General features: G+C 39.1%; 1 protein-coding gene and 1 long non-coding RNA gene across 2 annotated transcripts in view; both read left to right on the top strand.

Moving 5' to 3' along the window:
• The first annotated feature begins 1,044 nt into the window (after positions 1 to 1,044).
• Positions 1,045 to 3,539, top strand: LOC145555177 (uncharacterized). The gene is made up of 2 exons (XR_014091270.1): positions 1,045 to 3,227; positions 3,306 to 3,539. It is a non-coding gene; the product is annotated as an uncharacterized LOC145555177 (long non-coding RNA).
• Positions 3,540 to 10,020: 6,481 nt separating this feature from the next.
• LOC103476482 (sprouty-related, EVH1 domain-containing protein 2) overlaps positions 10,021 to 27,165 on the top strand; it is a 41,682-nt gene continuing 24,537 nt past the window's right edge. Inside the window, exon 1 of the mRNA XM_008428867.3 lies at positions 10,021 to 10,824. Within this exon, the coding sequence (XP_008427089.1) occupies positions 10,799 to 10,824 (26 nt within the window). The 5' untranslated portion in view covers positions 10,021 to 10,798. The remainder of the gene's footprint in view (positions 10,825 to 27,165) is intronic.

The raw sequence follows: 27,165 nt of genomic DNA, 5'->3' as shown, positions 1-27,165 counted from the left end.
CCCACATGAAGGTTAGACATTTCCCTAAATATGTACACCGAAGTGACTCCATTTATCACTTATTGATTGCTGTTGTGATGGAGTGGAGGGCGGCCGAAGAGGTTTTTGTATGTTTGGGGGGTCATTAGCGCGCAGGGCAGCATCAGTGTTGGTTTTAAAGGTGAAGTGAGGCCTTTGGGTGACTCTAATGCTCGGGTATAAACCTAACAGACTGCGAGACGCTGTCTCGGTCGGCTCTGATTGGCTGGAGGCCGGAGCCCGTTGATGCAAAGAGGTCAGGGAGTCAGAGCTGATGAATGTTTTGTGATACTCAGGAGGGGTAAGGGCAGCGCGGTATGGTTCGAATTAGTGACAAATTAACCCCCTTACAAGTTGTTTTTACTGTTGTAGACATGGTTTTAAACACTCGAAGACAAACAAAGCTTTTAATCAAAAAGTTTATTTTTGTGAATCACGGGCAGCAGCCATCTTAGGTTTCTTCTTCCCTGCGTCCTTGATGATGCCAAAGGGTTAAGCGTTTGACTTTGGGGAGGATTTGTGATGACACTGATCTCTGTAAGACGGTTGATACTTTTTTATATATCATAGCTGCTGCACACCCTAACTTGGATTTTTTATTTTTTTATTTTCTTTTTATTTATTTTAAATTTTTTGTGAAGTCCACATAAATCTGACTCCAACAAATCTAAAAGATGTAAAAGAATGAATACTGAAAAAGTTCAGGTTGCTCAGAGCATAGAATGAAAATTTGGTTTGCAAACTTAAAAATGGGAGAAATAGCTTCACTAGATAACTTTTAGTGAGAGCAACAGGTCAAATAACACAACCAACTGTTTGGGTAACCTTTAAAATAAAGCTTGGGTAAGCTTTATTTTTCTTTATTTACAAGTATGACGAAGCAATTTCCAATTTGTCGTTGTGGTTGGGTTACAAATTTGTCCCTATGAGGGTTATTTCTTTAGTTTTATTTTCATTTTATGGTTTACAATGTCAACACATTACATAATTAGTAGAATGCTGTTTTTTTTTTTGTTTTTTTTTTTTTTTAGCATTTAAATGTCAAATAATCTACCTGTAACTTATGTATAAATATTTTTTGTTAGGAAAAACTGAGCTCACATATTTTAAAAAAAGAGGATTTATGCAAAATAAAAATAAAAGCAGAATCTTACTTCATTTCAACTGTAACGTGCTGCATTAGCACAACATGAGTCCCATCTACAGAGACCTCCAGAGGTATTCATAATTTAAAATTCTCCCATATTTTTGACATGTTACAAGCAGAAATGCTTAGTGCCCAGCCAGGAGTTAGCTCAGAGATTAGCTCCATAAATCCATGTTGCAAAAAGAAAAATGTAGAAAGCACAATCTGTCCTGGTATCCTGATGGTACACATTAAGTATGAATGAACCAAAACAGATGAGAGGATGAAACGATCTGGAGAAAGCAGAGTTCTGGTCGTCCTGTGCTTTAAGCTGCATCACAGACTGACCGCTAAGGCCAAAGTCATTCATAACCCTGGTCAACTTAGATTTAAGAAATCATTTAATAACCCTAAAAATGGGGGGGAAAGTAGAGCTATATAAATGTGTCCTGCTCATCTTGACCTCTGAATGCCATCATACCACTCTGTTCACCTCTAAGCTGTTTTCCCCTCACTACACTGTCCTCTGTTGGTGACATTTGGTGAGCTGTTGGCTATTCCCACATTTGACTAATTTTGTTTTTCCAACATCAGTGTACTATTCAACGAGTGTCAACATGTTACACTGAAGTGCACACAACAATGAAAAGAGGTGCAGGAATGTGAGACTTTATACATTTAAAGGGGCAGTATTGTGTAAAATTGCTTTCTTCAGCTTTATATCATGTTATATAATACTCATCAAAAACATACCTGGAGTGGTGCATTGTTTCTTTCATGCATGTTTGAGAAATCCTTTAATCTCCCATGACAACCATTACTTGATTGTATTATAAAATGACTATGTGCCTGGAAAATACATAACGTTGCCCCTTTATTGAGTTTTTATGTGTTAGACCAAGAAGGCTGAAAAGGGGCATTTTACATAATGTATCATTTATTACTGATGTCCAGTGAAATGCATGATTACTGAGCCTCTTTTTGTCTGCTCCGAACACCAACCTGCCTTTGAATGTCACACACTTCCAGTATCACCAGTATCATGTCCCTGTGTTGTTTTAGATTGTAGTCTGTTGTATGTGCACAGATCCAGATGCAACCCTTTTTGCTCCAGTTGATGGAATTTCAACGTTGACAATCTCATGTCCTGATGCTTTCTTAGCTGCAATATTGATAATCTCATCATCCTCCACCCCAACGTGAGCAACAACCCAAAAAAAAAATGTCTACATCTGCCTCTCTACTACCGACTGTAAAAGCAAATGTGGATTCTGGGAGTTCGATGAGGTAAATACATAAATAACAAGACAGGCTTTTATTGATACATCCTTCACCTACACACACACACACACACACAACAGGTCTAGCAACTACAGTAAGCAGCCGCTGACTTCATTTTTGCCCGTAGAAGAAGAAGCGTGTGGTGCATGCTGGGATAGTTGTCAGAACGCTGGTTTGTTAATAAAGTTTGACTGACCTATCTACCTACTGACCGACTAGATTCAGGTCGTCTGCAGGTCATTTAGCACCATGTTCTCCATGAACATGCTATGCGCGAACGGAGAAGGGTGACCATCGTCCGGCCACGCCCCGGCCCAGTTGCGGAAGGCTCTCCTCGCCGACCGGGGTCGGACTGTTTTGTTGACATTCACTTTAGTGCAGCTCCATCTAGTGGATGCATAATGTAACTCCAGCCTCTACTGTAGCGTATATTCTATGCGCCTTATAATGTGGTGTGCCTTATATATGAAAAAAGTTTTAAAATAGGCCGTTCATTGAAGGTGCTCCTTATAATCTGTTGCACTTTATAGTGCGGAAATATATACATATGTATATAACCTAGGAATGTGAGTAACAATGTGGGTTGTATGACATTATTTTCTACAAAATTATAATACAATGTAGTTGTAACCCGGGGTGAAAAAACTGCCCTTAGTCCCGCCTTGCTGCCCCATTGGTTAAGAGTGACAGTCAGTCACACAGTGCATGCAGCCAATTGACACACCTGATGTAATTATTTAGGCTTGCTCCAGCTTTCCCCAGTCAGGTGTGAGGGGGAGAGCTGGAGACAAAGGAGCTACAGGTTGGTGTTTCCAAACAATCAGTTACCTCTTTGTTTGTTATGCACTTTTTTTAACCTTACAATATAAAAATCATGTAGATCTGAAAAGATCCAGTGAGTTTGGAGCCCTGAAGCTGCCATTCTCTCTACTGTTAATGGAATTGGTGAGTAGTGGACACAATGTTGTTTTGTTGTTTTAGCATGTTGGTGGTAGCCAATGCTTATTGTTGTATGATCTAATGTCTTAAATTCAACATGTTTAAGAAAATGAGATAAATGCTACTTTATTTGGTCTGACAGATTAGATCTATTGCATTTATCTCTATGTATAACTGAAAAAAGTCTAGTTAACTAGCAGGCTGGAAATTTACTGGTCCTGTTTATTTTAATACAGGCCAGGTGATCCCTTTTTAGGGTAAAAGATGGCGAGCTTCTGAAAACTGGCTGGAGCCAGGAGAACCTGAGAATCACTCCATACTGGTCTGTATCAGTTCCCCCTCCATCTCACCATTCGGACACACAATCCACTATTCATCTCTTCATCTGAAACGACTTGCGCTAGGACATTGTCATCTCAAATATCTGGACAATTCAACCATGGACTTTTTGAATGTGTGTAGGTCAGACACTGTGCTGACCAGTGGGGAAATTTAAACCAGTTGTGCACAACTTAATGAAAGATCTACTGCAGTACTGTGTATATTTAATTTGGGGTTCTATGTATGTTTGTCTTGTGCTGTTCACTTTAATTTTCTTTTAAAAATACATGGTATTGAAAGCAGTTCTTTTGCATTGGTTTTATTGATTACTGACAACGGCTCCAGTAGACGAATTCTAGTCTTCTGATTTCTTCCATCCAGTCCTTTTACACTTTAAATAGTGCTACATAGTGAAGAGGTGGAGTTCTGATTTGGCAGTGTGGGTGGTAAAAGGCTTTCACATAATTTGTTGATATGTGGGCAAATTTAAATCAGTAACAATCTTTAATACTTAGAGAAAACATCAATGCTTGTCATTTGGCTCCGTTCTGTTGCTCTTCTTCAATGCTCCTCTGGTTGTTCTTCTTCTATGATTATATTGTTGCCTCATTTCTGGTGGGGAAATTGTTCAAAACACACAAGAAAAGACACATTTCGAAGACTAAAATGACTATCAAATTAAATATGAATTAAAATGTGCTATGAAACTGTTCATTAAATACTAAATGATCTTTTGCAACTTAAAGTCTGCTGTTTAGCAAAACTGGTACAAAACAAAGGAATTAGCATTAATACATGTCTCTTAACAACAAAAATGACCTAAAATGAAATTAGAAACTGTTAAAAGTGAGCCTCCTAAAGCAGAAAAACAGAAAAGTAAGATTAATTTCCATTGGCCCAATCAGCGATGATGAATGGCAGGCTGATTGCGTGCCAAAAGACTGAGTTACTGCTTGTGTACGTCAGGGAGATTTAAATTAATGAGTCCTCAGATCTCTGTGGAGGAACTCTGTGCTGCAGGAAGCACAAGCTTCATGAATATAAAGTCAACATTGAGACAAGATGAGGACACAAAAACAGCACCCACAAACCCAAAACACACATTGTGAAAGAATAATACACCCATGTACCTTTTGCTAAAGAAGTGTGATGTCATTTAGGGTCACACAGTACTTTGTTTTAACAGGTTAAAAAGTCTGCGGTTGTTCTTATTACAGATTAATTATAAAAATTAATTCAAAACAAGCAGAAAAACTGATATTCCAACTGGTTAACTGGATATTTCCAATAACTGAAGACTGTGGCTACTAATGAAAACATGCAAGCCGTTGAAGATCATTGCCCACAAAGCTGTTTATATTAATGGAACGTTTAGTGGAAGGAAAAATGTGGGAGGAAAAACTGCATGTCATCTGCTGTCTGTTCATGGACGTTTTAGGGTATTTAATGCTTCCATCTGTTGAGAAGCTTTATAAAAATCTGTTTTAATTTTCTTGCTATCTTTACTAACATGCATAATTCTACCCCGCACTGCATGATGCTGTGGTTCACGCAAAAGGAGCCCCATTTAAGTACTAAAAACACACACTGTATGTGTAAGTGCAAGGAAATACTTTTCAATATGCCTGACTGAGAAATTTTTAATACCATTTATGTAAAAATAAGATTTTCCGACAAACTGAATTGTGGGTTTTTGTTGTAATTTATAATAAAAATAATAATAATAATAATAAATACCTAAAATATCACTCTGTGAGTCATGGATCCATATTATACTCATGTTTCACTTTTTGTTTGAATAACTGAAACAAATCTTTAATTTAATATTTTTGATTTAGGGGGATTATTGACTAAATGAAGAAAACCTGAAGTTTTATAGTTTGACCACATGGGGACAGTGCTGTGCCAATATGACTTCAGGTCGGACTGAAGTCACTAAATTTAGTTTTGGGCAAAAGTCAAAAACATTTTGACATCTGCCGGTTTTATCAAGCTTCCCTTTTATTGCATTTGTTATGATACATTTCTGGAAAAATGTCAAAAGGAAACTTTTTTTTTTGTCATTTTTCCAAAAAGTAGTTTGCTTAAATGTGTTTTTCTTTTCAAACACGGCAAATTTCTTCCTTTGTATTTTAAAATGGTTTGTACAAATAAAAATGGATCGAGAGAACTAGAGGGCATTAGTGATCTGGTTATTTGTCTTTAAGTAAATAAAAGCGCTGATTAAAGGATTTTATTTTTATTGTGTTCAACAGATATTATGTAATGAGACAAATGTCCAAATGAATGAGTTCATGTCCAGAGATCAGGCCTTTTGGCAAAAAGTGTAAAAAAAAAAGGAATTTGCAGACTTTCATCACTCTTAAATCTTTAAAATCATCAAACAAATGTTAATACCAGACAAAGACACCTAGATGTCTGGTCCAGTGTGAACCCAGTTTCTTTTTAAATCAGGAATTAAGTCTAATTAATCACATTTCTTTGGTTCACCTTCACCAGCCACACCCAGGCTGCATCAATGCGAGACCTGCACTTGGATAAATGAGTCCTTACAAGATCTCAATAAGCAACACTTCCTGTCAAGATCTCAAGAAATTCAAGAAAAGATGGGGAACAAAGTTACTGATATCTCTCAGAGTGGAGCAGGTAAGGCATTTTTAAGGCTATTGGGACTCCAGTGAGCCACAATGAGAGCCATTATCCCCAAATGGGGAAAACATGGGACTGTGGTGAGCCTTCCCTGAAGAGGCAGACCTAACATTTCTCCAACACCTCATCTAGGAGATCACAAAAAACAAGATAAAAACAATTGTGTGACTGAGAGGTAAAGTCGGGTGAACTCTATTGAAAAGTAAAAAAAAATGCCTGCCGATGGATATGTATAAGGTGTTATCTGTAAAGTACAAATTTAGAAATGAAGGTTTGTAAATGAATCATTCAGACTTTTTGACTAATCCTGGCTTAGTGGTCTCTATTTCGTCATTGATTTGGTTCCTGTTTATTGACGTGTCAAACTTGAGACTTCCTGTTTGCCTGTAAGCACACATTTGACGGTGTGAAAAGTCAAGACCGGCTGTGATCAGACAAAAAAATATAACTCGTTTCCACATGTACAGAGTGTGCACAACCCTACTCTGTAGAGAATGTTGTAGGAAACTGAGTGTTGCTTTGTTCATATAGTCTTCTTACTTCTCAGCTGTTAGAGGGTATCAGACCTTTCTGAAGAGCAGAAACGTTAACCAGCTTTGCAGAAAAACATTAATATATTTGCACTAGATGTTGGCGTCTTTGAAATCTAAAAAAAACTAAAAAAAATATACATCAAGGTTGTATTTTAAGATAGCCAAGTTTAAAATGAGCTTGCAGCTGTGGTCTGGTCAGGTCTGGTTTGGTTTGGTCAAGCATGTCTAAGATCGAGAAAAGTATTCAATCAGAAATGTAGCTGAAACCGAAACAAGAACAAGACTTTGGAAATGTGGTCTGAAGAACCACAAACCTACATTTTTAACCTTTCAGAAGTTGACTGATTCACTTGCCTGCTTGTAGCCTTCTTGTTTCAGCTGTCTTTAGTGGTATTCAAAAGTAATGTTATTAACTGTTCATAACATTACTTATTATGAACAGGTTACTAGGGACGGGAGTAGCCATATCTGCCCTGTGGGAGTCTGATAGAGGATAGGTCGTCATGCACCCGGGTGAAACGACTTACCCAAGGACACAACAATGGAGACAGACAGAGTGGACGTGCAAACCGGCAATTCACTGGTTACAGGAATAACTCATACGACCATGAAAGTGGAGACAGCAATTGTCAAAGATTGAAGGTCAATAAGCACCAAATATTAGTTGTTGAAGCATGTTAGACTTTGCAAAAAAGTATTTCAAGAGCTCCAGATTATAAACTAAAACAGAGAAATCAGGAACACATGCTGGCGGCTAATTTTCCACTGATTAGTTTACTGCTGCGGTCATGAATGACACATCCAAATTTAATTTGCAAGTTAGAAAGGAGTCAAATTTGTCAATGCTAAAGCTGAGTATATATCATCTTAAGTCGTATTCAGCTCCATCTCAAAATGTACAACTACATTGCAGGGTTCAATAATTTGCATCTGTCAAATCATGCTTTCACACTGTCCGACCTGATGCTCGAAAGCGACCCGGCTGCCCACGTGTCGGGTACGTACCCAACACGTTGGACTCTTGACTTGGGGAACTACACAAAAGAAGAAGAAAACTAGAAAACAAAGGAGACGAATGAAAGGAATGTTCAACTAAACCAAAGGCACTTCCTTGGGAATCATTGCTATTCTATAAGTATAAAAAAAAGGTTCCTTTCACGTTTTGTTTTTGTGTTGGTGCATGTACCGTGTGAGAGATTCAGGTGCATTCGGCTCTGCTTCAATAATTGCCTCACAAGAGTCAACCCTCACGCGATTTACTTTTCCATACTAAAATTTATAATATTCCCTATTTGATTACATATTGAATATCTTATCAAACCACACCCTTGAATCGGTCAAGCAGTTACCAAAGGATGCGAACTTGGTAACTGTCCGCATCCACAGTTTGCTGTGTTTTTTATAACACAGCAAACTAAAAAAGACTAAAAAAAAGTTCAAGTTATGCTTTAATAGAGTTTTAAATAGTGATCAATAAACTCGGCATTTATTACAGTCTTACCTGGTTAAAAACAAAGTGTACAACTAATGTGTTAGAATATGTAAGAAAAAAAGAACAAGGTACGTTATTTGGGTGTACAATGGATCAATCACCAGCAGAGGGCGGTGCACCATCACTATTTTGCCCTGATAAGCCCTTCGCTTTTTTTTTTCGTCACACAGACATGAACCTGAGAGGAAAACAACAATGTTGGCAACTGCTTGGGGGGTTGGAATGAAAGTCTGACTGGATTCTTAGCCAACAAACGTGACTAATCATTTAACGTGTTCAGTCTTTAGCAGATCGATAGATTTTTAAAGAGATCAGTCCAGAGATTGTCTTACACAAAGGTAATACAGGATTAACAGAACTGTTTACTGATATGCTAGTCAAACGTTAACAGGATTAGCCCGGAAATTCCTTTAATCACGTTGTGTTTGATCAAATATGCACTTACATTGATTGCTTAAGCATAAATTAATAATAGTTTGTGGCTCTGCTACTTTTATTCCTTTAAAAAATTAGAAATTTGCACAAAACTACGGAGGTTTGAAAGGGCCAGAATTTTATTTAAAACAAACAAACAAACAAAAAGAATAAATTATTATTAATAATAATAATAATAATAATAAATCTGTCAATGTTTATTCAAAAGTCCCTGAATTAAAAACATATTAACAGCATAGGCAAAGTATTCAAGATATACATGGATAATAGTCATATTATTAAATATATTCATTATTTAAAATGTATTTTTATTTAATACTCTATTATTCCACGGTGGCGTGTGACATCACAAATTAATCTATTAGTGAGTCTTACGTGTCAGTCAGTGGGCAGGGCTACTGATATCAAACTATGGTACAACAGCTGCTTTTAGATGTACTGAGAAGTGGCTGTAGTAATTATTTGCAAGGTAAATATGAACAAAATAACTGTGATGAAATGGTTGGCCGGTGACCAGGAACATCAGTAATTTCTGAGGTCAGATATTTGTTTCTGATAATGACATCCAAACACTGGTACAGTTTCGAAATCCAGTGGGATCTGCTGACTATATTAGCTAACAAATCATCCAAAGTACTAATAAACTAGCTTTTACTGGAACTATGTCTAACTTTTAAAAGAAGAGCAGCCATATAAAATTTTGATGTTTAAGTTCTTTGACGTTACACTGTAAGGTTTTAACATCTGACTCCACCATTGGAGAAATTGCAGTAGAAGAAAAATTTTACTTAAATGAATCAATGACGTTATCACAAAAAACAATTTTGACATATCGTGCTTATTTTTTTTAATGCGATGCAGCTCTAATAAATTGTAAAATAGTTTAATTGAATTCATATGACCTTAGGTTGTGCTTGACACATTTTACATGTATTAATTTTTAACCAAATAAAGTTAACTATCGCCACAAAAACAATTACAAACACATTTATTTATTTCAAACTGCATTCTAAATATAAAAAGTTATTTAATTACATCTTTATTTAACATTCGCATATATTTATTTAATTTAGAGAATGTTGGTACTTTAGGCTTTCCATACATAATCACCTTTCCACAATGTCCCACTCAATAGTCTATCTTTTTAGACCAAGCTTGAACTTGAACTAAGAGTTTTGATATGAGACATGCCCGGATTTGAAATCAAGGATCAAGGAGTGTGTGAGTGTGTGTGTAATGGGGGTAGGGAGGGGGGTTGTTGCATTTATCAAGGGCCACTATAGGCCACAGCTTGCAGCCGTCTTGGGCCCTCCACCAAAATGTAGCACGACGTCACCGCTTCCGCCCTGCTCCCCTCTCCACCCCCAGCCTCCCTCTCTCTCCTCCCCCCGGCGTCGTTGGAGCAGCTCAGCCGCCTGCAATCCAACATGGAGTAGTGAGAGATGGGGCTCTAGCGGGGCCACCCCTCGGCAACAGCAGCGAAGACGCGCTTCTTTTTTTTTTACGCACAACTGGAAGCGGAGTCGTCGGTGAAAACATGCGCCTTAGGACTTAAAAAACGGAGCGTGTGTGAGAGGGAGTGAGCCAGCGAGTTTGCGCGCGTGTGTGTGTGTGTGCGTGTGTGTGTGTGTGTGTGTGTGTTTGGGGAAGGTGGGGGGGTTAGAGAGAATCAAGAGCTGGATTCGGCAACCGAAATTGCCAGTGCAGCCTGCGTTTATCCACTGATTGGGTATTAAAGTTCCAGACGGAGAAGAGGAGGTCCTTTATTTTTTTTTTCTTCTTCTCTTGCGATCCAGAAGAAAACAGCGTGGCTTCAGTGGAGGAAAGAAAGAGAGGGAGAATTTCAGGAAAAAAGGGACTGTCGAGGGCAAAGCCTGAGAGCCGACACTCGCACAAAGGCGCAGGGGGGATTTATGCGGAATTGGACACAGGATCGGAGGTGAAAGAATGACGAGTGAAAAGTATGCAACCGCCGTGGTACATTACCTGAGGTGAAACGAAAAAATGATAGAGGAAACACATCCAAACGAGTAAGTAATGCAGCTTAAAGATTTTCTCATTCCCCTTGCTTGTAAGTTGCTTGGAGCAACTTCGTGGAATGTGCAAAACTCTCCTTGCAAAGCTATACTTCCCTTTTAATCGTAGCCGTTTTGTGTCTTTACTGCTCCAAATGCATCGGCTGTGTGTGCGTTTGTATTTTTGTTGTTGTTTTATTTTTACTTTTTTACGGTGGCCCCCCCCCCCCCATATTATTATGTTCTAGAAAACAGCCTAAAGAAGGCGAGAAAGAGAGAGAGAGACAGAGAGAGAAGAGTGGGAGGAGGAGGAGGGGAATAAGCGTGGGTGGATCGGAAACATTTTCTGAAAGGATCTCAAGCGAGAGAGCAGCGAGTGAGGCCCTGTTGCAACGTAACTTAGGAACTCAAACACGCCTAACGAGCTGCGCCTTTAAATATATATAGAAATACAGCAACGGCAGCGCGCGTGGGGGGCACGGTTTGTCACGGTGTAACGGCGGGCGGCCGCATTTCTCTTTATGCCCCGTCTCTCTGCTGTTTGGTCACATCTGTGTGTTTGCTTTCAACCGAAGGGGGAAGTCTCACCGGATAAGAGATATCCGATATGCCCCATCCGCCATCTCTTTCTCAATCGCCCTCATTTGCATAGCCTACCGCGCTCCATTCATAAAAAAAAATAGTAGGCTATATGGGATTGTAAACGACGGCTGGCTTTCAGAGGCGAGAGAGAAAGAAAGAAAAAAAATTCTGCTTCGGATTCGGGTTGATTCGAGTCCTCGCGGCTGTTTCTGTCCGCCACGCGGGCTCGTTCGCCTTCTGCGAAATGTAGCTCGGTGTGTAGGCCCACAGACCTGTTTACACGACACCAGTGGGTCTGAGTTAAAGCCGAATGCTTACCCCTACCGAGCTGTTTTCATATTAGGCGACACATAAACTATACTAGACGAGTTTTTTTTTTCTTTTTTTTCTTTTTTTTTTTCTTCCTCTCGTCTGAGCTAGGCTGCTCGGTGGTAATGCCTGCCTGTGCTGATTTGTTGGCGGGGGTTGGAAGGGCGAAGGGCACGGGATGGGGGGGATGTTTGCGCTGCGGTAGCGTGACGGCGGCTCATTCATAAAAGCCCTCTAACCTTCAGCGAGTCCCCATTCATGCCTGTTGGCCGTGCTGTAGTCAGCACAAGCCCCGCGTCTGGGTGTCTGTTCCCCGGTCACCGATCCCACAGGGAGACCCGAGTACGTAACCCGGCACCGGTCGGCACAATAAAAACGAATTTGAGAGGATATTGAATAGTAGAAAATACAGTTAAAATACAATATATAGATACAATTTCAAGTTTCTACTAATACTCAAAGTTGATCAAATTTGGAAGTAGAAAATGACTGACATATTGCTTTCACACAGGAAAGTATTTTATAGAATAATGATCAGGTAAAATTATTTCAGGGACAAGAGTAGTTCAAAACAAAACACTATCAAGTCTGTTTTGAAACAAGGCCTGGGTTGGTGTGATATTTTTTTATGCTAAGATAACCTCTTGCAAAAATAAAATTGTATTTACTCTTGCTAATGTCGAATTGATCAGGGTTTCAATATCGCACAATGTATACAACATGCATATCGTGAAGAAAAGTTTGGACTGGAGTCAATGTTAGCTAGTAACTTAAGCAAGCGCCATACATCCCCATGGCCCTTGTAGTTTAATACAACATAAAATGTTTTAGAATGCAAAGAGCTAGGTAGGTCTTTGTGAAAACAGCAGGTGTTAGAATCGATTTATTCAATAAAGCCATGTTGTTGAGATGGATAGACTAGTTATTAACTGAGGTCTATTTGCAAAGTAAACGTACTTTAAAAAAATTATTTACCCATTGCAAGTGATATCTGCATCGCAACATTCACATATTGTGTGTGTTTTCGTCGTCTTATGTTGTATTTTTTTTTTTACGTACAGCCTGGAATGGTAAAAAAAAAAAAAAAAACTTCTTCCAATTTATATACAACTTTACCTTGAATTGTGAGTTAGCTTACACACACTGTCTGTGTTTTCCATGACCGGATGTATTTCCAAAGAGCCAAACTCATATTTCTTGTTTGTGAAAGAATAGCATAGTAGCCTTCTCTCAGTCTGCTGACCTGTAGTGTGCAGCCACAGGTGGGAGATGAACACTGTGAAACTTTGTGCTCTGCAGCCAGAAAAAAATATGGTAATTCTGGCACTGCATCTGGAGTCTCATTAAAAAGGACTTTAATCTTCAGATAGAAAATATGATACAAAATGTATATGGTATTGGAACTTGGTGCACCTTGATATAGGCATGTCTACTGGAAAGGATGTAGTTCTTACACGACAGGAGTAAGTCAGACAAATCACCCTGTCTCCTCAATGTATTTAGTAATATTTATTTAGTAAATATTATGAGCTTTAATCCAGCTGTAACTAGCTTGGCAACATGAAATGGTGCGGACAAATATGCTAGCAAGCTAAGCTGGTGTCAGGAAAAATATGTTTTAATGCTACCTTAGTACATATTTTAAAAATCTGTTATGGTTTTGATAACATTTATTTTCCTGAACGCTAATGCTAAAGAAAAAGATGCTAGTGTGCTGAGCTTCATTAACCTTATTGTAGGGGTTGCTAATTATTTTTATTCATGGTTGTTTAGAAAAAAATTAATTGCCACCTTAATGGAAGATATTGTGAAGGTTTTTTTAATGGTTTCAGTAGCATTTTTTGCTATCGTTAGTTTAATAACAGTGTGAATGCTAAATTGTAAGCAAACTTCTTAATCCTGAAGCATTCGTATTAGCTGTGGCTGTCAAGGAAAATGTTTACACCTGAACACCAAAGAATTTAGTTGAAAATTGTATTCATGTATTAACATTTAATGCCTTAATCGCAAATCAGTTCTTGTTTTTGCTTCTTTTTCACACTGAGGACAGTCCACATTAGCAAAAAATAAATCTAAATTTATAACTTAAAACCATTTTTGTCTAAACAAAATTGAGAAGTTGGTTGGAATTCAGTTAATTTGACCATTTTTACTCAGAGGGGTTGATTATATATGTATCACCATCTGATGTTTGCAAATTGTTGCATCAGGTTTATCGATTCAGGTCTAGCAGTTTTTCTCAGCGTACCCGTCTCACTGGGTTGCACAGTCCCACGTCTACCACCCAAGTCCTACAGCGAGACAGAGGCCATACATTTGTCACAACATATTACAACAACAACAAAAAAAAATCTCTCCCTGAAGCTGTTGGATCATTTCCTGTTGCAGACAATACCTTTATTTCCGTGCTGTAAGTCGTGTTTCTGATAAAGTTTGCTTTTGTCATGGATCTGCAAAACCAAACCACACCCTGGAAACTTTCAAAGAACCCGGCTGAGTGACTTTGTATGGCAACACCAGTGCTGCTTTTGCACTTGTATCCTCATGTCTCTCATAATTGTAAAACGTATTTTAAGACATTTCTGTTGGAACCATTTCGCTACAGTTAACAAATGTTGTTTACTGCATTTAAGCTCCTGGAAATGTTTACCCCCCCAACAGATCCACACAGAAAAAGGTTTGAATAGTTGATACAATTCTTCTGGATTTAAATGTCTTTGGTCACCAAGAATGATAGCAGTGGAAGCAAGAGTTTCATAGCAATCACATGGGCATTTATCATATCGTTAATCATTTATTGTGATAAATTTCTTATCATGATAAGAATTCCAATGTATCGTTGCTGTGATAAATTTCAATTAATGATGTTTAAAAGCTGTCTGAATTATCAGGATTGATAGTTTTACTCTTTTCTCCACTGTTTGTTCCATGAAAGTACCAATAAATATTGTTTAATTTGAAAATATGATCAAATCTAGTTACTGTGTGGAGTTTAGTGACACAAATCACACTTCTTCATGTGACTGGCGTTTTAAAGAAGCGCATTACAAATGAATATGTTTATCAAGACCGTTATTTGTTTTTGTGGGGCCATGGCTGCCATGTCATGTTGTCACAGCCTGACAATAATAACTAGTTCTTATTGTCACTTTCATTGTTTATCACAATATTAATACAAAATATTGTACTAAAACAATATTTAAGTCCATATCGCCCACCCCTACAATCACGGGGGGCATTTTGTACCAGATTTGAGAGTTGATGGGGGTTTTCCTTTGCCAAATGGATGATCAGTGTGAGGATTTACAGCAGAGTTGGTGACTCAATGCAATAAACCATCTGATGTCACCACAAGGTCATTAAGGATGAAGGATTGCTGCAAAGTTAGGGACTCGAGGCACTCATCTAAGTTTCCTTTGACTGAAAAGTTTTTACCAACTGGCATGATAAGCTAAACTTGTTTTAGAACCAGAATCAGATCAAAATATATATAACTTAACAAGCTAGTTTGATTGACGTGACCCGGTTCTGATTAATGCAGAAGCTTTAAAGGTCATACTACGGTGTAACTTTTGGTCATGTGTTTGGGTAAACGTCGTCAAAGCATCTCATGTCCGGTGGCGTTGAGCCTGAGTTGGGTTTACCTATAATTTGAAGAACTGGTCAGGACCAACTGATGTTTTTTATTTGAAGGTCATACTGACTTTTTTTCCACATGACTGAAACACAACCCTGATGACAAACACAAACGTGCATAACCACTTTGGAAATACGTATATATATTTTTTATGCTGAAAATATATGCAGCGAACAAGTAAAACTCGTAACATTAGTGTACTGTCATCTCGCGACAGTTTTTGCGTCTCCCAGTTGAATGTTATCTGTTGGACTTATTCCTGAATTGTAAAGGAGAGTCTGAGCTAATTTTATTGGAAGGCAGCGATTTAATAGAAAAAAAAAAAGATTAAAATATAATTTCAGTATCTATTAAGATTATTAATGAGCTTTTTACTGTTGGCTGTAGCCTTGCTATCTTTATCTTTTTGGCTGGATGGAAGCCGTCGTTGTAAAAATTATCTATTTTGTATAATGCGGTCTCTTTATCTGAAGTAAAGCCAGTTACAGGATTGATGGCGGGTCAGGACATAAAGACACACCCGTTTACACTCGTGGTGTCACGTATTTCTTTTATGATGTCAGTATTCGGTAACAGTTCTCAGTCTCTCTTTCGCGACATCAGCGGTTCATTATCTGCCTTTTTTTGTGTTGCCGTGTAGTTGTTGATGCGTTTGTTTATCACCTGCTCGGGCTGTAATGTCGACAGATTTAATGTGTTATCTTTGTCATATCACCGGTTTGGAAGTTCCTCTCCTCTCCTCGGTTATTACTCATTATAAGGGTGCATTGAATTCCCCCCCCTGCCACCCTCAGAGTAACACTATGAGCAGCAGAGGATGTATTGATCTGGTGTGAGCTACTGCCCAGTCAGCATGTGCACAGTCAGTATCGGACAGGAGATGCTCGGTGACATTCAGCTAAGGTCGACAAAGAGTTGAAACCGAATCCGTCCCTGAAATAAAAAGCAGTCACGAAGTGGTGAACGCAGCAGCGAGGAGTCAGACGACCTGTATGTTCCCTCTGCAGGACTGTCCTGTTCCCCGTTTTTCCAACTTGGCTGAATCTGATATTAACGCTTCAGTAAACCCGATAGGAGTGAGAAAGTTCATCACCAAAACCGAACATAGACTGATGATTAAATGATTCACCCCTTTTTGGAAACTGAGATGGTGCTGCAAGCCATTGTTGAAAGAAAGCCATAACAAAAAGCCCATCTGTAGTTTGCAAGAAGACTTGTAGGGTATATAGTAGACAGAAATGCTCTGGTCAGACGAGTCCAAAATCCAACTTCTTAATCCACATTTTATTTTTCAGTGCATCTTAATGCTGCAGTATGTAACTTTTATTAATTTTTTTTTCTTTTTTTACACATTTGTTAAAATTATTATTATGTCATGACTGTATAAGATAAACTATGAAAAGAAAGTGATCTCCTTTGCCTTTTCCCAGTGAAAACTGTAGAAATACAACTCTCAGTCAGAAACAACATATCAGAGTCGGGAGGAGGGTTTTAGAGATGCCAATCTTTCTTGTGTATGTGCTGCTCACACCCTCCTCCTTTCTCTCCGCTGTGCTGCAGCTGTTTCACCACAACATAGACTGGCAAGAGGTCTAAGGCTAGTTAGCATAGCTACTGATGATGAAGGATAAATGCTTTTCCTTTTCCCTTAGCAGCGCTTACACAAGCGTGATTGGCAGCTTTAAGATCCTCCTCCTGGCTCTGACTGGCTGTTTTTGACCGGGAGTGTTACATGTCTTTAGACAATAACAGCAGTGGGAGGTGGAAGAGCGGCAATCTTTTCACAGATTGTTTGTCTCATGCTACACCGTCATGACATTGTGACAGCTTTAACAAATAAAAAAAAATTAATGTTTTTGTAAAAGTTACATACCGCAGATTTAATCAACATTATGCAATATTCATGTGCTCAAGTTAGCTGAGATAAGCTAATTTTCTTCAGTAACCGGAGTTTATTCGCGTTGTGCTAAAGTAGTTTTGACACGATGTCGTCTTTCGGAGAGCGATAACAGAAAAACTGTCATGTCACGGACTGACTGCTCCAAGTCCTGTTTCTCAAGAGAATATTACCCAACAGCCGAGCGGCCATGTTGGATACATTTGGTGTTGCTGTTAACTTGGTTCATAAGTATAGCTTCACAAACTGAAATGTATCTAAATGTCCAAGTTATGGGGTAGAAACAGAAAAAAATATTACTGACCAGAACAACAATGTACTATGAATCAAATTTAATGGCAGCACCACCCACCTCAACATTTTGTTGTCATGTGGGAAGTAGAAACACGTTTTACCTGCACAGTGAAACACAGCCTGCAAGGCCAGTCGGAAAGGCAATAAATATAAAAATATAGCAAAACATTATTTACAAGTACAACCAGGAAGAAATAAAAGAATACCAGGGAAGAAGAAATCAAGGGGTCTGCATTTTGAAGTCACCTCGCTGCACACGACGGCTTTCAGGATGTTCACCGACAGTTATGTGACCTATTGTTGCTACAGAGAGCATTCTGTGTCATACAAAACTGCTAATACAACCCGGTTACACATGCAGACAGAGATGCGTGTCGAACAACTAATAGTGTATTTTACTCCGAACATACCGTTCTGTGGACGGAGGTGGTGTCGGCATCATGCTGTGGGGGATGCTTTTGTTCAGCAGGTACAGGCAGACAGCCGATGAGAAGTTGGATGGCGTTAAATACAGAGCAGTCCAGGGAAGAAGAAACCGTCTTTCACATTGCTGTCAGAAAGATTGAAACTGTTTTGGCAAATGAATGTATGCGCCGCAGTAGAAGTAAATTCTTTATTGCAGCATATTTTACTTTTTCCCCCTTCAATTTTCCATTACCGATAAAACAGGTTATTTGGGATCACTGGTCTCTATAACCCACAAAAGGCCAAAAAAATGTCAAAAAGTTCTCGAAGCACACCTTTCTGCCACCTGAACCGGTATTCCATGGAACACTGCAAAGGCACAATCACTGCTTTGTCTCTCTTAATATCTTATGATAACCAAGTTTGTCAACCTTGGTGAGGTATAAAAATCTAGAAGTTCCTCCAGCCCCAGGAAGAGCCTTTAAGGCCAACGACTCGCATGAAGTCAGCGCCGCTGCTACGCCGTCACATTTTTACTGTGTATTTAAAGACGCGTGGCTTCGTTTTACACTATCTGCAGATGGTGAAATGATGAGTTGCTTTGAACGGTACGTGTCAGAATCAGACGGGTAAACACATACAGCGTGTCCGCTTCCTTTGCAGACCCCTCGGTATTATTATAGTTTCTGTACTCCCCCTCCGCTGGCGCACGCGTGCACGCACGCATCACATGGAACAGATGCTTTCCACAGTGTTTCACAGCTCATCGCTGCTTGCTCTCCGGAGTCTTTAGGCCATATAATGGTCCGAGCTGTTTATATCAGGACACCAAACAATGGACCTGGATTGTTTTCCTCCCCTCACGCCCCCCCTCCCTTTTTTTTTAAATCTCTGCTCATCAGCTGACTGGATGACCAAGATTATAATAGCTCGAGTATTCATTTACTTCATCGTGTGTCTTTTCCCCTTGGTGAACCCGCATGTACGACGACTCGAGAGGCTGTTTGCAGATAACTCCCATTCTTCTCCCCAGTGAATGAACTTTGTGAACTTTCAGTTTTTTAGCCAGTGTGACACCATAGTTAGCTTGAGGGCGTGTTTTTGACTTTAATTTATAAGATATTCAAAGCAGAAGAAACATTCATTACACATCCCCCCCCAACAGCAACAAAAAGAAACGTTTTATTTGTCGGCTTTAAAGCTTGGTTTTATCATTAGTGTTTTTAGTTTTTCATTTTACCCAAACAGTTCTTGTGTTAATGTTGTGGGGGTTATTAAATTTTTAAGGGCAATGAATCATAACATCAACGCTAACCATTTGTTTTTACTGCTGCTTTGGATACGACTTCAAGTCAGCTTGTCACTCTAGTAATGGCTCCACTTCAGACCCACGTGTTGCTACGTTGTAACTTTCTACTTTATGTTTATGCTTGTCATCAAATTTTGTTCTCGTGTACTTAGCCATCGTGCATCTCTTTATTTATTCTACTAGTTGAGCATAGGGTTGGGTCTTTATCATAGTACATTTCTTACCATGATAGGTATTTTAGTTTATCGTTGGCACGATAAATTCCATAATATTAATGTTTAAAGAACCACTTTTAGGCTTAGAAGTATGAATAGTGTGAAATAACAAAAATGATTAAATAACCCGGAGCGATCTACTGCTGGTAAGTGCTGAGTGAGCAAAGTGTTGGGCAAAGTTTCTTACAGTAGACAGAAAATAACTTTAGTTTTCTGTCAACGTGGGTAAAAAAAAAATATGTTCTTGACGTTTCCATTTTGTACCCAAATGACCAAATGTTCAAAATGGGTTTAATCATTTGGATGGACTACAGTTTACCTCCTTAACTAATAGTTGATGGCAGTACATGTGTTTTTAGAAGAAGTCATGCAAAACGTACAGTAGGTACAGCACACACAGCTACTTAGCTAGTGTGACACCATATTTATCTCGAGGCTCGATATTTGCAATGCCGCTGGTAAGCTCCAGTGGAAAGTATTTGTTTTAGGAAGAGTTCAGTTAATTCTAAGATTGTTATGTATAAATATCACATGTTGTGAAATATGATTCCAACCTGCAACACATTCGGGCAAAGTAACATCTAATATTGTTATTGCCTTTCATGTGTAGCTGTAAAAATCCCGATGGGCCTCGTTTGGGGAAGCCCTGAATGAACAGGCTTCCTAGTGTTCATCATGCAAATAGTTTTCAGTTGGTTTGATGCCCCGGAGCCGGGCCACAGTTTGCCCAATTACAAGATAAACCATTGACATCTGACAGTTTATGTAAACGAAGTCCACCTGATCAAACACACCTCAGGCTGACATTGTGTTGGACGTCCGTCAAAGATGCAAAGAGGATTAGAAAGCCCCCCGCCCCCCTTCGCTCGTCACTTTCACTCAGCCCAAAGTGTTAAGTCGAACCAAGAATAAGCGGATGGGAGGCTTTATCGAGGGTCTGTAAGAGGTTTAGGACCAATCAGCTTAGTTTCAGTAGAGTTTGTGTTAAATGGAGGGGCTGCCACTTTTGAAGTACAGTTATAAGAGCACTGCTGAGCGCCAACAATTGCACAGAGGTGTTGAAGACAGGAGTTTGATTTATGTATCAGTGGTTTTCACTTTTTGGCCTACATACTTTATGACTTGTGAAGCTTGTTTATGTGCGGAGCAACGTTTATAGTCATGATGAATTTGTGGCGTGGCTTTGAGCATGATTGTGGGAAGATACCCGAAACCATCCAGATTTTTATGTAGAAGATACATAAAGCTTTCTCAATAAGGAATAAATGCCAGTGATGTAACTCTAAAGATGCACTGGTAGAATTTTGGATTTGATTTTTATTTTCTCAGCTTTGACCTGCTGGATTTCTTATTGAAAGCTATAGTGGCATATAAAAACAACTTTTTATTTAACATTTCTGATTTGAGCACTCATTACCTATTCATATTAGGAGCAGAAGCAAAATCACAGTCCATTTGTGTAAGCATTTGGAGTGACTCGGTTTGTTCTAGTAAGTCAGGAAAACAATCAGAATTTTAAATTGTTTTGTTGCCAACTGTTATTGGCAATAAAATCCCATAATAATTTCTCTGTTTTATGTGTTAAAGAACATAAAGAAGCAAGTTTTCAAATAGATATTTTACATCCACAGGAGCCATACCAAATGCTAATCTTTAGGTTGCTCCACCATAAATCTGACTTCTGAGTATAATGGGAACACACTGGTCATTGTAAAGCACGGTTTTACTTATTTAAAACAAACAAAATGACGACAGCCGACTTTTTTTTAGCATCTTTTATTGGCAATTAACACAGTTAGCAACCATTAGTAACTGTGAAATGGCTCATTGTGTGTTTTCCCCTCAGAACATAGACACTATATGGTTGAAAGCTTAAAGTTAAAACATCTTCTTTACTGAATGTTTTCTCTCTCTGGCAGCCCTAATGATCTACAGACTAAAGATGTAGAGGGAAAAAAATCTACTTCCTTGAATTAGCTTCTTATATTTTTCTGCTTCCTGCTTCCAAAACTAATACATACTGAAAGTGGCTAACCAAGTCTTTTTTTCACAACAACTTCCACACTGAAGATCAGATTCTTTGACTTTCCCAGCCGCCTGTCAGTTGGGCGACTGTGCGATTTCTTGGTGCATCTCTAATTATTTCCATTCATCTGAAGAGGGGTAGCGTCTGCTTGTGGCGCTGTTGGAAATGTAACTCTGTTGTAACATAAAATAAACCACTGCAGACGTAGTATGTGAAAATATGCAAAGGAGAGGTTTTATTTGGTTACTTAAAGAAGACAACCGAATGCTATTTCCTGCAACTTCAATGAAAAATGTTTTCAGGAATGGCTTAGTCGCCTTCCTCTGCAGATCTTTAACCACCCTCACTGTTTCGGAGGGAATATAGACCCATAACGATCGGTGACTAATTGATCAGAGCGCCCTCACTGCTTTCGCGCCGTGATTGGCCAGTCTGGCATGGCGTGTTATCCGTTAACACCGCTCCCATATCAACTGACGCACTGGGCTTAAGCAGCAGCTCGAGCCTTGTGCTGGCCGGACATGTGAACGTTCCACATAACTGCAGCTGATTGACAGAACGCCGATCAGACTTCCCCTCAGGAAGCGCCCGCGTCAATAGTTGTGAATGAATTCTCTTCACCTCTCCCCCAGCTCCCAACCCCGCACTTCCTGTCTCTCTGAATAAGGTAATAAAATGAAAAAGATCAGATAGAGCAGACAAATCCTGTCTTCTAAGTAGCTTGTGTATTTGTACCAAACAAGGAGAAAATTGTCCTTCAGTATAAACAAATCGAATTAAAAACCTTTCATCCTTTACTTGGTCTAATTAGTAGGAACAAAAACCAAAGACATCAAAGTTCATACTCATAAGTCAGAAAATAAGCTAATTCAAACATTTGGAAGCATCATGACAGCTTATTTCTGTTTTTGTTTTATTTTGTTTGCGCGCCATACATTGCGGTACCTTCGTCACAGGAGTATCACGCAATGCCGTGAGACTCTGTCAGCATTCAGGACATCAGAAAAACAAACCAATAATGAAATGATCCTGATTGTGAAGTGCCCTTCAGTCACTTCCTGATTGCAGCAAACAGAGCGCATACTGTGTGCAGAGAGGGGTGTGTGTGCGTGTGTGTGTGTGTGTGTGTGTGTGTGTGGTGCTGTTGATCATGCAGAGGCGTGGCGAGTCATTCTTTATCACAGGAAGTATAGCCACCCTTATCACACATGGCTGGACTGCCCTCACCGGCCCATTTATCTGGCACACATGAGCTGGATTCCACACCTCTCCAAGCCGGCTTCCAAGCCCCGTTTACCGTTTTATTACGGCCCTGTTGCACAAAGGGGGGATTCTCAGGGTCCATTTAACTCTGGAGCACATTCAATAGCCTGTTTGTTGTGTATAAATATAAAGTGGGCATGGTGAAAGAGTTATAAAGCAGCTCTAATTGTTTTTGTGCCATGCTTCAAGTGCAGTCGTGCTCTGTAAAATTTTAAAAGTGGTCTCGATTACCTTTTCTTTAGCCTCTGCCTGCTGTTCTTTTTTTTGTTTTCTTTAAACTAATTTTACATCCAATACTTTCCGTCTCGTATGAGGAGGAGAAAGGAAGAGTCGAGCTCCAAACTTGATCGCGCAAATTCATCGTATTTGTCTTTAAGCAAAAAGAGGGGGAAAGCTGTTGAATCTGTGAGAAACTTGTTGGTGCTAAAATGTTTGGGGGGGGAAGGGGGTTTGGGCCAAAGCTATGTTAGCTTAAGTATTTTTGTAGGTCAAATGAGAGAAATTGAAACAAAGCAATTCCTACTGAAGACTGCCAGCAAACAGCTAACAATGAAAGCTAACAAATACTAAACTCTGGTTCGACCTGCTAATACCGATTTTTTAGGAGTCAGATTTTTTATTAGGAACAAATATTAAATTGTATGTATGTGTGTGTGTCAGAGAGAAAAGTCGTTGTTAGACAGGTTTTGAAAATAAAAAAAAAACATTAGAGTTGACATTTTAATATGGCGTTAGCATCTTAGTGATTAGCTAGCTTAGCATCACAAAACAAAGGTTTCCAAATTTATAATCTAGAGAATGTAAATCCTTATCTCAACATTATTTCCAAAAGCCTGCCAACATATCCAAATTCCTCATGTCTCACAGCAGATAAGAGCTTAAAGACATTTAACCTTCCTGTTATTTCTTGAAATTCTCGCTCTCATGCAGCCTGATCTAAAAAAAACTGAAAATCACCAAATCAGTTGTTTTCTCAGTGCATATCTGTTTAAAATCTTGTAATTTTTTCTGTTCTGTCATCTATTTGTAGGGACACAAGACTGGTTCATCTCCTGCATTAAGGATCATTTTATGTCTAAATGAGTCAGTGTTCAAGTAACCTAGCAAAAGTGTTCTCTGAAAACGTTCAGGTACTAGCTTGAAAATGAATGAAAAGCAAGTCAAGATTCCAACGTAAAACTTTGACAGATCTACTGAAAGTATGACAAAATATTGATCAAGACCATTTTAAAATAATACCAGAATTTCTGGTTCTTTAATGTCAAAGTATAAAACTATAGCACATTCCTAAGTTGCATGTTTTTTTGTTGTTGTTTTTTTCATTGACAAATCTCATAATGAGCCAGTGATAGAAAAATTACATTTTCTCTGGTTTGACTCTGACTGTAGTCACTAACTGAAATACTGAGAGGAAGGAGTTTTGTTCACTAAAAAAAAAAAATCAAACAAAGGTTTGGGACATATCACAAATTTACTCTGAGGTAAACTAGAAATCGGTATAGGTCTGGTAAACCCAGGTAGATCCTGTTAGAACATACTCAAAACACGCTATTTTCAGATGAACTTGGACAAATGTGTCGTTCAGCAACCAACATGTTCGGCCATTTCAGTGCTTTATTTCACATAGCTAAGAATATCGCCGTTTGAAAACTCAGCAGACAGCGTTCGGGGCTCTAGTTAGTGACACTTCAGGTTTGTATTCCAGGCTGTTGCGCCTATGACTTATTGTTTGATATGCAGTATAAGTGGCATTGCAACAAATACATAACGGCTGGCTATTGGACGTAGGTGAGCTTTTTTAGGACACGGTTGCCTGACACACCCTGCACTTTTGTCCTGTTGGCTTACAATAAATTATCAAAGGCCATGATTCACGGATTCGCCGCTGTTATCTGCGAGGCGGTGCGCTCCCCGCTTATCGCCCGTCCGAACTGAGTAATCACTCACATTTGGTCGTGACGCCAAGTAAAATTCACAGCCACTTTAATGCTGGGTTAAAAGTGATCAACTAAGATGTTTTTATGCTGGAATCTGTATGAATGGACGACTGCAGTGCATCGGTCGTCTTTTTTCAAAGCGGCTGTCGGCCCTTTTTTTTTTTTTTTTTTTTTTTTTCCCCGCATCAGTGCTTCATGCAACATTGACATGGACAGAATTAGATTCACAGTTCCTAAATGTTAGTGTGAGTGCATCTGTGCCAAGATGTTTAGTCTCCTCCAAGGGTATTAAAGCAGCGCTCTGCTGCTGGTTGTGGCTGTCTGTGTGTTCCAACCACAGATTACAGGGCCCGTCGGCAGACGGGGCCCTAGACATGGGTCACAAGACGGACAAAACTGTGACGAGTTCATCTCAGAGAGCTGATAGCCTGGATCGTGTATCTGAAAGCACATGTGTCTATTTATTGCAGAATTTGGTGTTTATTTCTGTATGTGGATGGCTTGGATGCTGTCGGGCTATATCTGGATTCGTCATGTGTGTTTGAGTCATGTAAAGGCAACAGTATGGATTTCCGAATGCAAACATTTTCTATAGCAGTTTTACAGAGACAAAAATAATGAATGAATGACTTGGAGTTCAAAGTAATGTTGTCTTGATTTACTTTAACGCACGGAACGAGCTGGTTTAATAAAATGTTACTGCAGTCAAAGTGCCATTTTGAACACTCAGTTAAAAAAAAAAAAGCGCCAGAGTTTTCTAGAGTTTTCTGAAGTTGTAAAGAATAACGCTAAGCTGCCTCTCCTCTAACCATTGCTGCCCACTGCCTGCCAGCTGGCTGAAGGAAGTATCTACACTTTTTTCCTTACTTACAAGAAAGTCTTACTCACTAGCTGCATTTCCATTAACCATATAACTGTGCAAACTGGAATTACAAAAAAATCAACTTAATGGAAAAATGCCAGTTTAAAAAAAAATCTCCCTTTCCTTTTTTAATATATATATTTGGCACTAATGACCTTTATTCAACAATATGGTAAGGCCATTTTATTTATATAGCACATTTTCAGTAACAAGGCAATACAAAGTGCTTTACAGGGATTAAAAGGAAATACAAACAAAATAACAAACCAAAGGAAAGAGAAAGAGCAAAGGAAGAAAAATAATTTATTGTTGATCTAAAGTATGTAAACTAGGTGCTCCTGTTGCTAGATAAGTACAAGTAAGCATACTTGTATATATAAGTATATACAATACTTCGACAGGAAGGAGACATAGAGAGCTGTGGAAAGATACGTGAGAACGATACCGAGCCGAGGACGGGACTCAAAGTCTGTAGCTCTGTAGTGTATACGGGGCGCACGCTACGACCACGGCGCCACACGGCGCCCAAAAACTCACGCAAGGATGAGACGGCTTCTCTGCTGAAGTTTAGTGTATTACTTCGCTAAACTGTACCATATTTTCCGCACTATAAGACACACCAGATTATAAGGAGCACCTTCAATGAATGGCTTATTTTAAAACTTTTTTTATATATAAGGCACACCGCATTATAAGGCGCATAGAATAGACGCGAGAACGTGACGCTAAATGACCTGCAGACGACCTGAATCTAGTCGGTCGGTAGGTAGATAGGTCAGTCAAACTTTATTAATAGACAACAAACCAGCGTTCTGACAACTATCCCAGCATGCACCGCGCGCTTCTTCATCTACGGGCGAAAATGAAGTCTGCGGCTGCTTACCGCAGTTGCTAGACCTGTTGTAGCTCAATATTGGTCCATAAATAAGGCGCACCGGATTATAAGGCGCACTGTCGGCTTTTGAGGAAATTGAAGGTTTTTAGGTGCGCCTTATAGGGCGGAAAATACGGTAATGGAAACATTTTATTTTTCATCACACGAGTCACGTGATCAACAACCAGATGATGAAGACAACCAGAAGTAGTTGGTGGATGTTAGCTTATCGTGTGATTTTAATTGTGTTTATTTTTTACTGGAAACACCACAATTACGAAATTGTGATTTTTTTGGGGGGGGGAGGGGTTTGCTGACATTAGCGACATATTGAAAATTTTGCGCACGTTTGTAATGGAAACGCAGCCACCTTTCAGAAATATTCAGTCATTAAAAAACAGGGACAGTTATTGAGTGGAAGGTAAAGGGACACGTCACGTTTGTAAAAGTAACACTTAACGCTGTAGCTGGTAAACAGCTGACTCAGGTAGCTTAGCAAGCTAGTGTCAGATTGCTATCCTGTTTACTACATGAAGAGTTGAAGGGGTAAAATGTTTGATAATCTGTGCAGTAAGGACTTAAAAGCGCTGTATTTTTGGTTTGGTCTCATTTTAGCCAAAGCGTTTCAATAAATGTGTTGAACTCCAGTCAGAACCCTTGTTCATTTTCTAATTTAAATAAAATCAAGTGTAGGTCTTTTTTTTTTTAGAAGTTCTTAGGCAAGAACAAAATTTTACCTGTATTTT

This window comes from Poecilia reticulata, chromosome 15 (assembly GCF_904066995.2).
Source record: "Poecilia reticulata chromosome 15, P_reticulata-male-v2, whole genome shotgun sequence".
Classification (NCBI taxonomy): domain Eukaryota; kingdom Metazoa; phylum Chordata; class Actinopteri; order Cyprinodontiformes; family Poeciliidae; genus Poecilia; species Poecilia reticulata.
The sequence above is the reverse complement of the archived record's forward strand: the minus strand, read 5'-3'. Positions and strand labels throughout refer to the sequence as shown.